General features: G+C 41.4%; 1 protein-coding gene across 21 annotated transcripts in view; it reads right to left on the reverse strand.

Moving 5' to 3' along the window:
- Window positions 1–486: 486 nt before the first annotated feature.
- MBNL1 (muscleblind like splicing regulator 1) overlaps window positions 487–14,418 on the reverse strand; it is a 108,473-nt gene continuing 94,541 nt past the window's right edge. For 16 of the 21 annotated variants that reach the window (XM_049803841.1, XM_049803862.1, XM_049803843.1 and 13 more), the window contains 4 exons: window positions 9,728–9,763; window positions 8,935–9,029; window positions 5,458–5,532; window positions 487–3,873 (listed from right to left, as the gene is read on the reverse strand). In XM_049803841.1, coding sequence (XP_049659798.1) covers window positions 5,476–5,532; window positions 8,935–9,029; window positions 9,728–9,763 — 188 coding nt within the window. In that variant the 3' untranslated portion in view covers window positions 487–3,873; window positions 5,458–5,475. The remainder of the gene's footprint in view (window positions 3,874–5,457; window positions 5,533–8,934; window positions 9,030–9,727; window positions 9,764–14,418) is intronic. The other 5 variants (XM_049803845.1, XM_049803847.1, XM_049803849.1 and 2 more) reach the window with 3 other exon arrangements.

Consider the following 14,418-nt stretch of genomic DNA (forward strand, 5'->3'; position numbering starts at 1 on the left):
AACAAGCGTTCCGATGCGCTTCCTTTTCCGAATGAAGCCTGTGATTTTTTGGTCAACAGTTTTGATTCTCAGAGTGATTTGTGGGAGACTAATCAAGGAAGAGCAACGCGTGGAAACGGGGCTCCCTCTAACGTCAGCCACCGCCTCGCTGCACCCCGCTGCGGGCACCAACGCGGGGGGCAGATGTGGAGGGTCCCTTTCTTCTCCCTGAGGGTAATAACGGCCTGGGCTGGATCTGCGGTACCCTGGTACTTTACATTTATCCTCTGGATTTAACAATAATGTCACGTGCGCTTAGCATTCTTAATATATATCCTGTATATCTAACTTACTATGCACTGTTGAAGAAAAAACCCCCGAGGCCAGCATAGGGGTTTTTTTCCCCACAAATAAATTACGTCCCTTCAGTCAAACAAATGCACAGATCAAGTGAAAAACGTGTACAAAAGAAAGCGGTGCAATTTTTTAACCTGATATTAAAAAACGTAATTAAGAGAGCTTTTATTAGGGCAATTTCACTTTATTTTTTCCATACAGCAAGGTCAACTATAGCAGTAATAATAAAATAAGCATAAAAACAAATTGCAGCCCAGGACAGAGTACATAATTTGGAGCAACTACAAGCAAAAAGTAAGTCTGTGATTACATAATAGTAAAACCAAGCACATCTGTCCTTTCAGCAGATGAAAGTTGCGGGGTTGCAAGTAAGTGCAACTTCATTAATCATTCAGTGTGAGTACTGGAGAGATCAGATACAGTAATGGCCTAATCACTTTCTCTTTCCAGCTTTGGCATATATAATGACAAGGTTTCCTGAACGGTTTCCATTAAAACGGTAAAATTTCCCAGGGTTTTTTTTTTTCACCTGCTAAAAGAACAGGACCACTACAGCGATAAAAAATAATCACATAACAACTACAGCTACGGTGTGCTGTTTGGTTTGCCTGTTCATGATTTAACTCTTTTGTGAAAGTCAGTATTTGTTTTGAAGAATCTTTTTTGTGAACAATAAACCACTGAAATTGTCAGAAACTGGTTTGAATAGCATATATCTTTAATATATTTTTTGATACTTTAAACATGCAGTAGTTTTTGAATAATGTACGGAATATTTGATCCATGATTTCACCTTGATGGTTTGAAGTACCTGCTTTTTTTTCTTTTTTTTTTCTTTTTTTTTTTTTTTTTTTATTAATGATTTTCAGGCAGATTTGAACCAGTGGAGCTTTTGTCAGTCATGAGATCTTGGAAGGATGGCATATCTTTCCAGCTGAAAAAATCCTGGCAAACTACAAGCTGTCCACATAAAGCAAAGCAACTTTTTTGAAGGGGTATGGAGTGCTAACTCTGTGCCACTTTTGCAAGCAATTTTGTTCAGCCTGTCATTTTATTAGCCTTAACAAAACTCCTTGTAATTATAGACATTTTTATTCAAAATAAGATCTTACTATTATACAGGTTTCTCTCTTTTTTGACTATATACAGAAGTGCAAAAAGTCAACCTTCTCTCTATACGTTCCCACATGCTAAACTGCAGCATAATCAACCCTCAAGAGTTTGCACACACACGCTATAATTCTTGTTACGTAAACTTTGAGTATTTGGATTATCAACAAAAAGTCCCTTGATCTATTGATTATGCAGCTTATTTATAACAAGGCCTGATATTCAGGGATTTCAAAAAATATTTAAACAATATTTTAACATTTGAAATGGATACAGTAGAAAATAAATTTTATTCTAATATCTAGGAACTAGATTTTCTCATAATAACTAATTACAAACAAAATAAATCATCAAAATATTACTCAATTGTCTGCCAGGATTGTTGCGATAGCAACAACTTAACTTCTTACTTAGCAATGATTATATAATTATAAGATATCCATATAAAAGATCTTTGTTCTTTTAATGAAAACTAGACAAGAACTAACAATGACTGACATTCTTACATTGTAATATTAAATCAGTAAAATATAAATCATTTAGTTAACAATAATACGAATACTCATATGACACTACATGTAAATTCAAAACTGAGTATGTTATGAAGAAAACTACTTTTTTTTGTATTTTGAAAAAGTCATCAGTAAACTCTAATAAAACAAAATTCTATAAACTGAAATGGTATTCAACTGGTAATAGAAAATGAAAACAATCTAATAAATGTAAGAAATAAAAACTACACTTTTAACAAGAAAAAAATAAGTAATATTCTATAATGTTAAGTAACTACAATAACATGTGAAGTCACCTATACTTTCTTAACACGATTGAAATTACATTGGTATGGGTTTTAACCCGTAATGTAATAATCTAAGGCTTTAATAGATGTACAGTACAATCAGTAAAATCAACACATCATTCTTATACTATAAAGCATCTCTCTCAAGCATAAAAACTCGCAGTAAACTTGGAAGTATGGAGAGTTCTACAACCGAACTCGCGCTTCTTCCACTCCACGCTACGCTACCAGTGACCTGGCCCCCACTTCAGCACTTTGCTGAACAGAGCAAAAATATCCTTTACTAGCTGCAACATCCAAACCACAAAAAGGAATTCCTTTGGATGAATCCATTCTTAAAACTTGAATGCACATCTATTTTTTTTGTTTTTATTTTGTAAAGGCTTTCTAAGGCTATAAGCAGTTAATCTGAACAAAAAATTCACATATAAAACTCACCCAAGTATTTAACCCACCCAATTTCTACGCTAATTAACATCTCCATTTTTTCATATTTTGGTTTGTCATGCATCTGATGTCAGTGCTTCTGTCTTTGTTTAGAGTCACCATGTAAAGCGTGACTTTGATGAAGTAAAAGTGAAACCCAACTCTGCAAAACATTTATAGTCCTTTTGACTTTCAACAGAGGCTATAAATAGAAGCAAAAGAAGTTCCTCAAACGTTTGTTACTGTGTCTCAGAAATGGCTTTTCCCTTTTGTATATCATGTTATACAGTAAAATATGCATAAATATTACACTACAATGCCTTAAAATAGTTTATATATATGTCCAGTATGGGTTAATTTGTACGGCTAGAGTATCTTTCTTGTGCTGTCTACTGTTACTGTAAGGAATAGTTGGCCATTTCTGAGACAGCTTTGGTTTGAAACAGAATGGTGCCCTTTGACTGATTAGTACTAGTAAAGTAAGTGAAAACGTGGTTCTGAAAATAACACTGCAGAAATAATACTCTAATCGGATGTACAGTCTATGGCACTTCATGAGAATCCTTAACAACATGGTACTTAAAGCCATTGATGTGCTTTAAAATATACACAGTTGTGGTTTTGCTTGGCACATTCATCTCTGTCAGATACCTCTCTTACCACTTCTTACAATCTATTACATTAAAAATATTACTCTTAAACAAAAATTACTGTGCATGCACGCTCTCATCTATAATGGCAATTTTAAATACAAGGTGCACCTTTGTTATTTGTAAACCTTGAAAGAAATAAACTTACTTTAAAAAATTATATCTTGGTCTACAGACGTACCAATACATAATAGATTTATGGTTACATCATCGTCTGTCTTTTCAAGGTGACATACGTGATTATGTAGGAAATAGACTACATATGCATATTCAAATCCATATGCATACTTCTGTGCTAGAAAAGATAGACAATGTTGTAGTTTTTAGACAATAAGATCACCTCAGCACAAATATCAATTAAATGTACAAAGTATATAGGCAACAGTGTGCAGTGGATTTCCAAGTTCTTGTTTCATCTCGTTAACATGCAATGTGTGGATGTCTTACTGCTGAGGGAGTTTCCGAGTGTTGCTTGACGGTATATACATTATGGCTAATGAGCTCGTCCTCTTCTCAACCCAAACACACTGTCCTTTTCTCTTTAGTTATGATCTAGAAAAGAAGGAAGAGAAAGCATTTTCAACAGAGTCATAACTTTTCGTTAGCACCACATCAGCCCAAACTTTAATTTGCAACGGGGAAGCCTGCCACCGAGCATCAGGGAAGCTTGCGCCCAAACCCCTGTGGGATTTCCCTTCGGTAACTCCTCGCAGCAGAGCTTCACTTTACACGCGAAGCCCGCGGTGATAAAAGCGCACGACGCACCGGCCTCCTGCTGCTCCCAAGGTCCCAGCCGTGGGAGCGGAATCGGGGGGACGGTTTCCCAGCGCCCAGCCCCTGGGAGGCAGCTCCCACAAAGTGCTGCGGGAGCGCTGCCCGGCAGCCCCGGGCCCCTCTCTCGTCCCAAGCCCTGCTGCTGCTGCCCCCGTAAAACCTGGGAGCCCAACCAGTGCTTGAGAGGCACCTAAACATCCTTAGGGATCTGGGCCCTATGTTCCCAAGGTAATTTTTCTTACTTCACTGCCCATCTAGTGTAGCTATTTCTCCGGTCTCTGTTGCCTATCGCATGAGACACATATCTAGAGAGTGATTCCTCCTCGTCCACCTCGGGAAGGTCTCTGAAACGGGGACACCCCAGTCCCAGCTGAATCCAGAGGGAAGCCCGGTAGCAAGTTTAGGCTGCAGATAAGAGGCATCCCACCTGAGTCACTCAAGCAGTTTAACAATGTTTACGCTCAGCTGAAAGGAATAACTATTATTATAAACCCACTGTGGCAAATCAGTTAATCCTCACCCTAAGTAATAATTCCATTATGGCCAAGCCATTCAATAAAAAAACACAGCAGAAATGGAGTGCAAGCGAGAGAAAGGTAATACAAATCACAAGCTATCCTAGGGGAGGTGATGTGCTGCGGGTGGTCTTGATGACAACAGGCAATTTAGTGACAGACGGGAAACTACAGTTTACTCATGGGAAGATACAGGGGAAAAAAAGTCTCTCAAGCTTAGGCACGCAAACCTAGATTTCAAGCTATGCAGGATAAAGGTTACAGTATGAAAAACTGACATACACGATCTGCAATCGCCGTTCACACCAACACAATGCAGGTATGAACTGTGCCTGCACTGTGGGACCTCTCCTTGCCATACCACCCATGCCAGGAAAATACTGTACATAACGCATCGTAGCCTGACAACCTGCGTTCAAGAGAAATCAGGCTTCAGCTAGGCAGATGACTAAACCTGTATTTTAAGAGATTCTGGCTTTCCAAATTTGGAGATTTAAAATCCGTTCTTTCTAAAGACAGCTTAATGTAACCATCACCCCCCTAGACCTGGCCCTTGGCTCACATCAGTGCTGGAGCCATCATCCTTTATAAACAAAACTAGACTCTCTGATTTTGCTATACGGATATGTACAAACTAACACCAACATCTGGTCCAACACACTAGCTAATGTGGTCACTGCTAACTATGGGATCTCCACGCAGAGAAGAATCGCGCGTCAGTAGAGTTCTTCCCCGTATCTTATTAGTTTTCTTAGAAGTAAAATAAAAACATTCTGTCCCTGCAAAAGACAAATTATGCACACATAAAGGTAAGAAAAATGCAAGCAACAACACATCGGGAACTTACTGTTTGATGACAAAATGTCTACATCTGTGTAACATACTTGTGGCTAGTCAGATGTTCGGCAGATATTATGGGTATCTACAGGTAAAAAATTTAAACAATGAATAACATGTGCAATGAGCCAACCCAGAGACACAGCATTTTGCTACAGAACATACGTTTGGAAAAGTGAGGATCAGCTGTGAGTTGGTGGATTTTATATTGTAACTATAAGTTAAAGTCAACTGAAGTGCTACAATAGCAACTTAAAACTGGAAAACATTGTGTTAAGTACTACTTGACAAATATAAATAAGTATTATTGGTTGTTTAGGAAATAAGAGAAGTTAAAATCTACAAAAGTCATGCAGTGCAGTAATTGACAATCGCCCTTTTTGTTGGCCTACACAAAATTCTGTGCTTTCAGCGTATCATTTAAAATGATAAATTCTACAGTGACCTTGTTTCAGTCTGATTTTGTGAAGTGTTCACTGCTTTCACTGTCTTGGGTTTTGAACGCCAAACCTAAGATGCCCTGAGGTTGATTTTCACAGCCGGTGAAAATCCACTGTCGAGAAGAGCTGCCTGCTCTTCCTACGGCCACTGCGGGCATCACGGTGGATCAGCCGAAAAGCTAAGACTCCCCAAAGCAGTGAAACAATTCTCAAAATGTTTGTCCGCATAAACAGAATTCAGTACGTGGCTTCTCTTGAAGTGCCCCATCAACTCAGTTTCCCATTTTAAAAAAAAAAAAGTATTAAAACCAGGGTAGATTACCAGCGGTACGAGTAACAAACTTCTATTCTGCATCCCACCCTGGGGTCCCAGCCGTGCAGCCCTCTGTGTGTGGGGCACAGGCTGAAGTCCACGGGAGCGAGCCCGAAGAGACCTCGCGGGCCAGTCCCTTGGGAAGGACAGCACTAGGGCATGCGGGGGCTGGAGGAACCGCCGGGCGCCCTGCGGTACAGACAGGACCAGCAGTCCGGCGGGAGGGAGCAAACAGATGCGCCCGCGTACAGGGAAACATGCTGGGGCACAGGACACGAAATGGAGCTGTGCGATCACAAACGGCTGTCGCATTTGGAAAGACTCTTTTTCCTGATGGATGCTAAGGCTGATCTGTTAATCTGCACAAGAAGGGGAATGGGGAGGTTTCTTCTTAACTAAATCGTTTAGAGGTCTTGGTGTCGGTTTTTCCACCCCTCGTGCCCTCTCCTCCCCTAGCAACTTCACACAACTCTACAACATTGCCAACTCGTACAGAAACGTGCTTGAAGCATAATGAAGCTTCTCATACCATTTTTTTCTACTGCTGCAGGACAGGCTGTTGCACCCAACTGTGTAGAAGCATCAGGGATAGTGCTGTCGGAACATACCAAGGACCTTCAACACCAGTCAATGAAGATGAAGGGCCAGATCTTAAGACTTTTGGCATGCATGCACATTGCATCGTGTGGCATTAAATAATTTCAGCATTGCTCACATAGTATATACATATATTTGTTATATATGTATATATTGAGGTTTGGCTGCAGTACTGTACTAAGTGTGTTATGAGGCTCCAGGGAGGATATGCATGAAATGATCAGATTCTACAACAGAAAGTTTCCCTGTAGTCTATTTGGGAGAGTGCATGGTTATTTAGACAGAGATGATTTTAAAAAACAATTACGTTTTTCTGTGGCTTGGCTTGTTCTCACAACTCTCTGGACTTATGGACAATATAGAGACACATTTAAATTAACTGTATGGTGCAATAAATTACAATATTAAGATACTTCGGGCATACAGGTGGTTGCTTGCTTAGGTGACTTGTATGCACAGGTAGTCCTACCTATAAACTAGCTTTTCAAAATACAGAGTAATTCTTACGCTCGTCTAAATCTGTGAGTGACATGGTCATTCAGCAAACACTTTGCAAGAGCAGAAAGTGCTACCTGCTGAGCAGACTAACTGGAGTATTTTTCGGAATTGTAAAATATCCAGGCCCCTTTTGAGACTCAGGATGTGGACACCACTGCAATAGTATAATTTTTGGAGTACTATTTTTGAGAGATCAGTAGGCGGACAGGTTAACAAAGAACGTACAGCTGGGTGTAGTACAAAATGGTAGTGGCTCAACAGGCAAAGGTGGGAAGGCTCGAAGCCAGGCTCTGCACTTAATCCTGCAACAGCCTGCGCACCTGGTGCCCGCAGCAGCAGAGCAGCGCCCGGCGCCGTGCGGCGAGCCCCGGCGCTCCCGGCTCGGCCGGAGCCGGTGCCGTCCTCCCCAAGCACAGAGGGGCATGTGCAGCAGGGCACGGGTCTTGCTGCTCACCGTCCAGCTGCAGCTGCAAACCTGACAACTTTAGGATGGGATTTTGAAACTGTTTAAGGAGTTAGCTCTCATGACTTAGGGAGCTGAGTATGTCGGGTGAGCCTGCCTTAAAAACTGGCATTTAATTACACATACAGAACCACACCTGCAAAATACGGAAGAAAATGTTTAGTTCCCTCTTCTAAAAGGCACGTGTGTGACTCCCGCTGAGTCGAGAGTAATACCTGCATATTAGACCAGAACTGATGGTTCACGACATTGGTAATTCTAACTTCCTAGTAAATCTCAAAAAACAATTTGTTTTTATAAGACGAATGAGAGGGTCTTTAAAAGGTTTTCATTGTTGCACTTTCAGCCAGACCTACTACAGAAATCCGCATTTTTGACAACCCAGCTAGATAAAAACAACAGGCCACGTTCTGTTCTCAAGTGCAGCTGCAGCTGGTACGTGTGGGGACTGCAGCTCCTCTGGCCCCTGGTACTCATCTTTAGACCATCGTTCCTGGCTTTTCTGGGAGGACTTTTAATCACTTATTTAGTAAACCATTATTCTTTTATTCCTGAAATACATCTAAACATGGCAACAATTGGGGCAGCTATTTAGAAATAAAACCAGACTCTAATGGACATTTTCTTAACTGAAGTCTGCCTACTGCAACAAGTAATTGGCCATTTCCAAGCAGAATCACAAGCTGAAACAAAGGTTTAAAAGAAGTTTCTGTGCGGCCCATGCTCAGACGTTTTTGTTTTGCTCTTGGAAGAGGAGAGTCAGAACATGTTCAGACTGCTAAATTCAGACTGTTAAAATTGTGATCCTGCAACCCCTCCGCACAAAGGTTTTACTGGCTTTCACTGGAGTTCTGCACTAAAAGGAACTATCGGCTTCACAGAAATAGAAATAAATAATGGGTTCCGTGTATTATCCCTTTCTCTTTACATCTCTGAGAGCAGAAGCAGCATGGCCCATAAATGTTAAGACTGAGTCAGAAACTCTATTATCAATTATTTTTAGCATCAGAAATGGAACTGCAGCACCTTTTGAGCATGGATAAAGGCTTATTAAGCTGTGCTGCAGATCTTAGAGAGAATGTGTAGGCCAACAAGAGGTAAAATCAAAACCCCCATGCTCATTAAAAGCACCAATTTCAAGTTGTCTGTAAGGAACAAAGCTGTAAATTAGCAAACCTGGTTGGCTGTGGCTGTTGCAGCGAAGGGAACACTTGTGGCAGATGTTGTTGCTGCAGACACAGTGGCTGGCGTAGCACCGTGCACCATGGGAACTTTCGGAAGGAAAATCATATAAGCAAACATACAGAAGAGTGTAGCAGTATGGGAACCAGAGCGACATGTGGTAGGATAATTGAGCATGGTATTTATCACAGCAAAAAGCCCGAGACATCATTGCCAGCGCGTGACATGCAATCACAGTGCAAAGCAGGACAACATTCCAGGGAGAAAGAGGGGAGGGAAATGAAAGAGAAAAAAAGGGGAAAATGCTTGTTACCATCAAATCAAGAAAATCGACACAAACAAGCTTAACCATTTCAATACAAAAATCAACAGAAGAATTTTTAAATGCCCTTATATTTACAAATTTTTGTCTTTTAAAAATTCAACCCAAATATTTACTGCAAACAAAAATTAATCTTGTTGAAGGACAGTATACGTCTATGTGGCTATAGTAAGATACAGTCTTTATTTAACACAAGATAGTTTCTAAACACTGGAACTCATAGTCCAATCAAAATCCACCAAGGAACAATGTGCAATTCAAAAAACTGCTATACAAAATTAATAACGTCTATGTGTCCATGTCAATTAAATAAAACAACTGCATTTAATTGACAGGTGTTAGTGCAGGAGGCTAAGGGAGATGGATTGGCACGAGAGCTATACGTTAAAATCTAGCAGTGGATTTTGAGGGTCCGTGAGCTGCACCACAGGTTTAAGATAATCAAGAAACAAAGCTGGCACCTACCAACACTTGTAGCGGGTGTCATGCACAATATTGAGCCTGCCCATCATGCATTGCAACAGGAAGGTGGATTTGGAAAGGGAAAAGAATTAAAACAACCCATCACACGTGTAATTAGAAATTTCATTTGAACAAAGAAGAAAAATTGTTATTATGGGAACAGTGGCATGTAACTGTCAGCACAATCAAACCATACAATAGCACAGTGATCCATTAGAACTAGTGTTCAGTGAAGGGGAAAGAGCTGATCGAACTGTGTGCTGGTATAGCGTGTTTGCCTTTGTAGGACCACGAAGTATTAGCATGGCTAGGAAAAGTTTCTTTAGCTTTATTTTAAAACTCTTGTAGTCTTAAATCTTTTTGCCTTTTCACACAAGCTTTGTAATGGTCTTAACCCTGGTCTCCTCAGATTAAAAGAAATACTTTTCAACCTGCACCTGCCTACAGGTACCCGAGGTCCACCCCTGCTCGGGCACTGGGACTAGCTGGAGTGGGGGACTGGCACTGCTGTGCCCCCTCCCCGCAGCTGCTCGGGGAGCGCAGCGAACGCCGTGTTCTGTCCGGGGAACAGACGGCCAGAGGCGGGGAGCGAGGCTCGCCCCTCCTGCTAGGGCTGCCTTTTCGGCTGGGTCCTTCTCGGACGGGCTGGAGCGACGATTCCTCGCAGAGTGATGACTTGATCTGTGCTGTTCCATTAGCTACAATCTGGCTGCTCCAGTATTTAGGTAATATACAGGCAAAAACCAGGTGAATTTGGCATGCCGTACTTTTGTCATAGCTGCACGACCCCTGTGAGCTGCCAGTGAAGTGGAAGTGATCCTGACTGTCCTCTGGTCTGTTTGCTTACTACGCAGGTCAGAGGAGGGACTGAACAGCTAAAGTCTCCTACGCAGCTCATGGCAGCACCTAAGAATACTCGTTCAGCATTTTTTTCTACATTATAGGACGTATTTTAAGCTGCTGGCGTCTGGGCTTACAACCTGCAGCTCTCTTCAGGCTACATAAAAATAATTAAAGCGACAGCACCTGGTGAATTCCGCCCTGTAACTAGAGAGCCAACAGCAGTACGGTGTTTTTAGGAACATGATGGCATCGTTTTTTAAATATCGTTACGTTGGTTGATTCTGTTTACATAGCAAAATGCCTTCGCTTCCAATATGATAGATAAATATATACTGATATTTCAGAATATCCACTTTTAATAAACAATTTACTTTTTTACTTAACAAATAACATTTATTAAAACTGCTAATTATGCTTGACACAGCAAAAACTGAAATAAACTCTGAAATCTGGGAACAGAGGTTGCAGTGGAAATAGAAACATATTCTAGAAGACTGCCAGCGGGAGCCACGGCAATGCTGCTTCCTTGACATTACGTGACCGTAACGGGGGGGACAGGAAATTGTTTTAGCTGGTGCCAAGCATTGTAGTGACTTGCACAATCTCAAGAGCATTTAACTAAGCAGGGGAAAAAGTCAGTCAGTGTAATTACTGCTGGGGACAAGGTTATTCACTGTCATCACTGTATCTGTGAGGCTACAAGGAAAAGGGCATAATCATGCTTCCTAATTACTCTTCTATTTCTGTGTCATGGAAGAGACTGAAAATATGCATAAGGAAAGGTTAAAAGAAGGGTAGCTTTCCCAACTGCCCCATGTACAAATCACGGCTGAAGTCAATGGGACCACTTGCAAGATTAAGAAATGGAGCAAAATTTGCCTATAAAGTACAAAAAGTAAGTAAACCTGCTTTCTCGGCCCCTCTTATGACATCTCTACGGTGTTAATGAGGCTACAGAGAAGAACCTTTGAGTTCTTGTCTCTGTGCAGAAGTGCCCTATTTATAAGGTTGCACATACTTCATTAGATCTGGAATATTACATCATTCCATGCATAATTATGTCTACATGCTAAAGACGAGTTAGATATTCATGATGACTCTGAATTATCACTGTAAAGCTTTGCAGCTCAAAATTTTAGTCTGAGTTATCATCATTAACATTATAACCAGTGCACACAGTTTTGAAAGGGAATTGAAGCAAATGAACATAAGGCAGAAATGAAAATACTAGCTAGGGTGCAATAACTTGCAAATATGAAGATGTAATGCTGTATGACCCTCTTACCAGTAATAAAAATAATTTTTGCTATGACCTTAACATCCATCTTGATTTCAGAAGCTTTGACTGACTAATGAGAATGCATGAATAATAAATGTGGAGTTTTAAATGTTTCCTAGCTTTTCAGCACAAGGCAGAATTTTAATTCAAGGATGTGTTCAGTTAACTGATCATAACTTCACAACCAGATTAGTTCTGCAGTGGAATAAAGCTAGTTTTATAAATATTCTAGATTTACTGGTGTTTTAAGCATTTTTTTTTCTCATGCCTCCCTTGTATTATTCCCCTCAGTCTATTTATTCTGTCCAATCTACTAAATCCTAATTAAAAATATCACCACAGACGGCATAAGCAGTCCTGCTGAGGTGAACAGTTGTGCCTGATTTTTCCCTCCCTAACGTTTTGGAGGAGAGCAGTGTTTTTACACAGACCCAGAAGCCCCACAGAGGAAGGTGCTTACACAGACACCGCTTAAGGAAAGCGTCTGTGCGCTGACTGAGTCCCAACCACGAACAAGTAAGTTCTCTGGTGTTGAAGCTGCAGTAACTAAATAAATATGCAATGCGTTAACTTAACAGCAGAGGTGGCTGAAGTCTTTCCACGGCTGGCTACATGGTTCAGCTGCCCTGCTGCAATTCTGCCTCTTGCAGGTGCATCAGGGCAACAGCTCCTGGGAGTACCCTGTAAACCTGACCCCTTTCTTCTGGAGGATTACACTTCTCAGCTACCCTCTGGGCAGCCGGTTGACACGCACAGGCCGGGAACAGCTGTATACGCACAACTGAGGAGACAGTGAGCTGAGGCACAGGATGGTAACAAGCACCAGGGCAGGAATTTCATCTAGTTGCACATAGGAGCTCTCTATCTGCACATACGAACATACCCCCAGCCAGCTCACAGTTACCGCAGAACAAACAGCATGTGCAGTAGCAGTGAACGCCAACTAACCGGTGCTCTGCAAGTTCACAGCCCCTCAGCAAAATATTCGCCCGCGTGTCTGCTAAGGCGTCAAGAGTCGTCAGCCAGGACCAAAGTACCAAAACAAGCTGTGAACACCTATGAAGTCGTGTAGAGCCTCCTCATTTGGCAGACTAACTCCACTTATTTCAACTAGCCAACACCACAAATGTTCCCAGTTCTTTCTTGCAACGCCTTTTAGACTCCCCTCTCAGTCTGTGGACATCTTCCACCAGCCAAGGTTTCGGGGAGACCTTCAAGAGGGGAGCCATGCAAAGAGGGAGCTTTATTTGAGAGCAGTGAGATGAGCACCTAAGAGCATTTAATCCTTCGAAGTGTGCTGGAGTGCCAGTGCCCATCCCCTGGCATGGACGATCCCTTTATTTGCTTTCACGTGCCCTTGCATACAGGCAGCCAGAATTACACCTTACAATTTAGAAGAGGTATCTGGGTTTGTCTGGAACATGAGTGCAAAACTCTCAAGGGTGAAATATCAAGAGTGAAGTGTCCTGCAGAGGAGGGTCCTGCCAAGGTCCAGAGGGGTACACACCGACACCGTGTAGGTTCTGCGAGTGTCCTGCCCTCCAGACCTGCTGCATTTTCATACACTGCAGCTGAAGCAACTAAGAACACATATGAGTAGTTACACTTTGGGTGTCTGAACTTGAAAAATGTCATTTTAATTCAGGCCCCACTGAATTAACCTGCCTCTGCTCCATGGCAGCGGAGCTGAGGGCACCCACGCTCTGTGCTCTCCCTTCAGTTCTTAGGCACTGATGGAGAAACTCTACATCCAGGTGACTATGCACAAACTGGACTGATGCTACTTAAAATTAAGTGGAGAAGAATAAAAAGGGCAAGGTGGCAAATAAAATTTTCAAACTTTTGAAAAAGTACTGGGTTACTGGAAAGCTCAAGCTTCTGCTATCTGAAAAATATAAAAAGGGAATTTATAGTAGCTCATGCTAAAAAATCCTCTACTTCTCTTGTTTAACATACAGTAAACTTCAGTGGTCAAGAAAGGTCAAATAAAGCATCAAGAACCACTGCGCAGACTCCTGTAGGTTTCAGTATAGACTGCTAGAGGAAGAGCTGAGGTAGGCTGTGTGTAAGTGCCGACATGAAAGATCCCGGTCAATGATGTAGTGCAAAAGAGGCCTGATGCACACAAACCATAACCCCAGCTCCAAAGTTCACAGGGCACGATTCAAAGCAGCTCGAGTACTGTCAGAAATCACCTAGCCCCTTGCTGATTTAATGGAAGCTGGAAAATTGCATGGTTTACTAACTACATCAGTTATGCTTTGCCAAAACAAACCTTTGAAATTGTTTAATATCTACAGGAAGGACTGTGATTGCATAAGCATTTCTATATGAAATTTAGTATGTGGGCTAGAGATTTGATCTAAAGGTTACTCAATCAGTCTTTCTATTGACTCCAATAAGCTTTGCAACAAGCTTTTGCTAATATATTTCAGCGGTTGCAGTGCATTCTTGGAATCTAAGTAAGTTATTAAAATGTACTAAATCAAGCAACTGATTTCTGTGCCATTTAAATTACACATATTGGTTGTATGCCAGATCAAGAAAGAATGGTAAAAGGCATTATACCGAA

Source organism: Accipiter gentilis, chromosome 6 (assembly GCF_929443795.1).
Source record: "Accipiter gentilis chromosome 6, bAccGen1.1, whole genome shotgun sequence".
NCBI lineage: Eukaryota > Metazoa > Chordata > Aves > Accipitriformes > Accipitridae > Astur > Astur gentilis.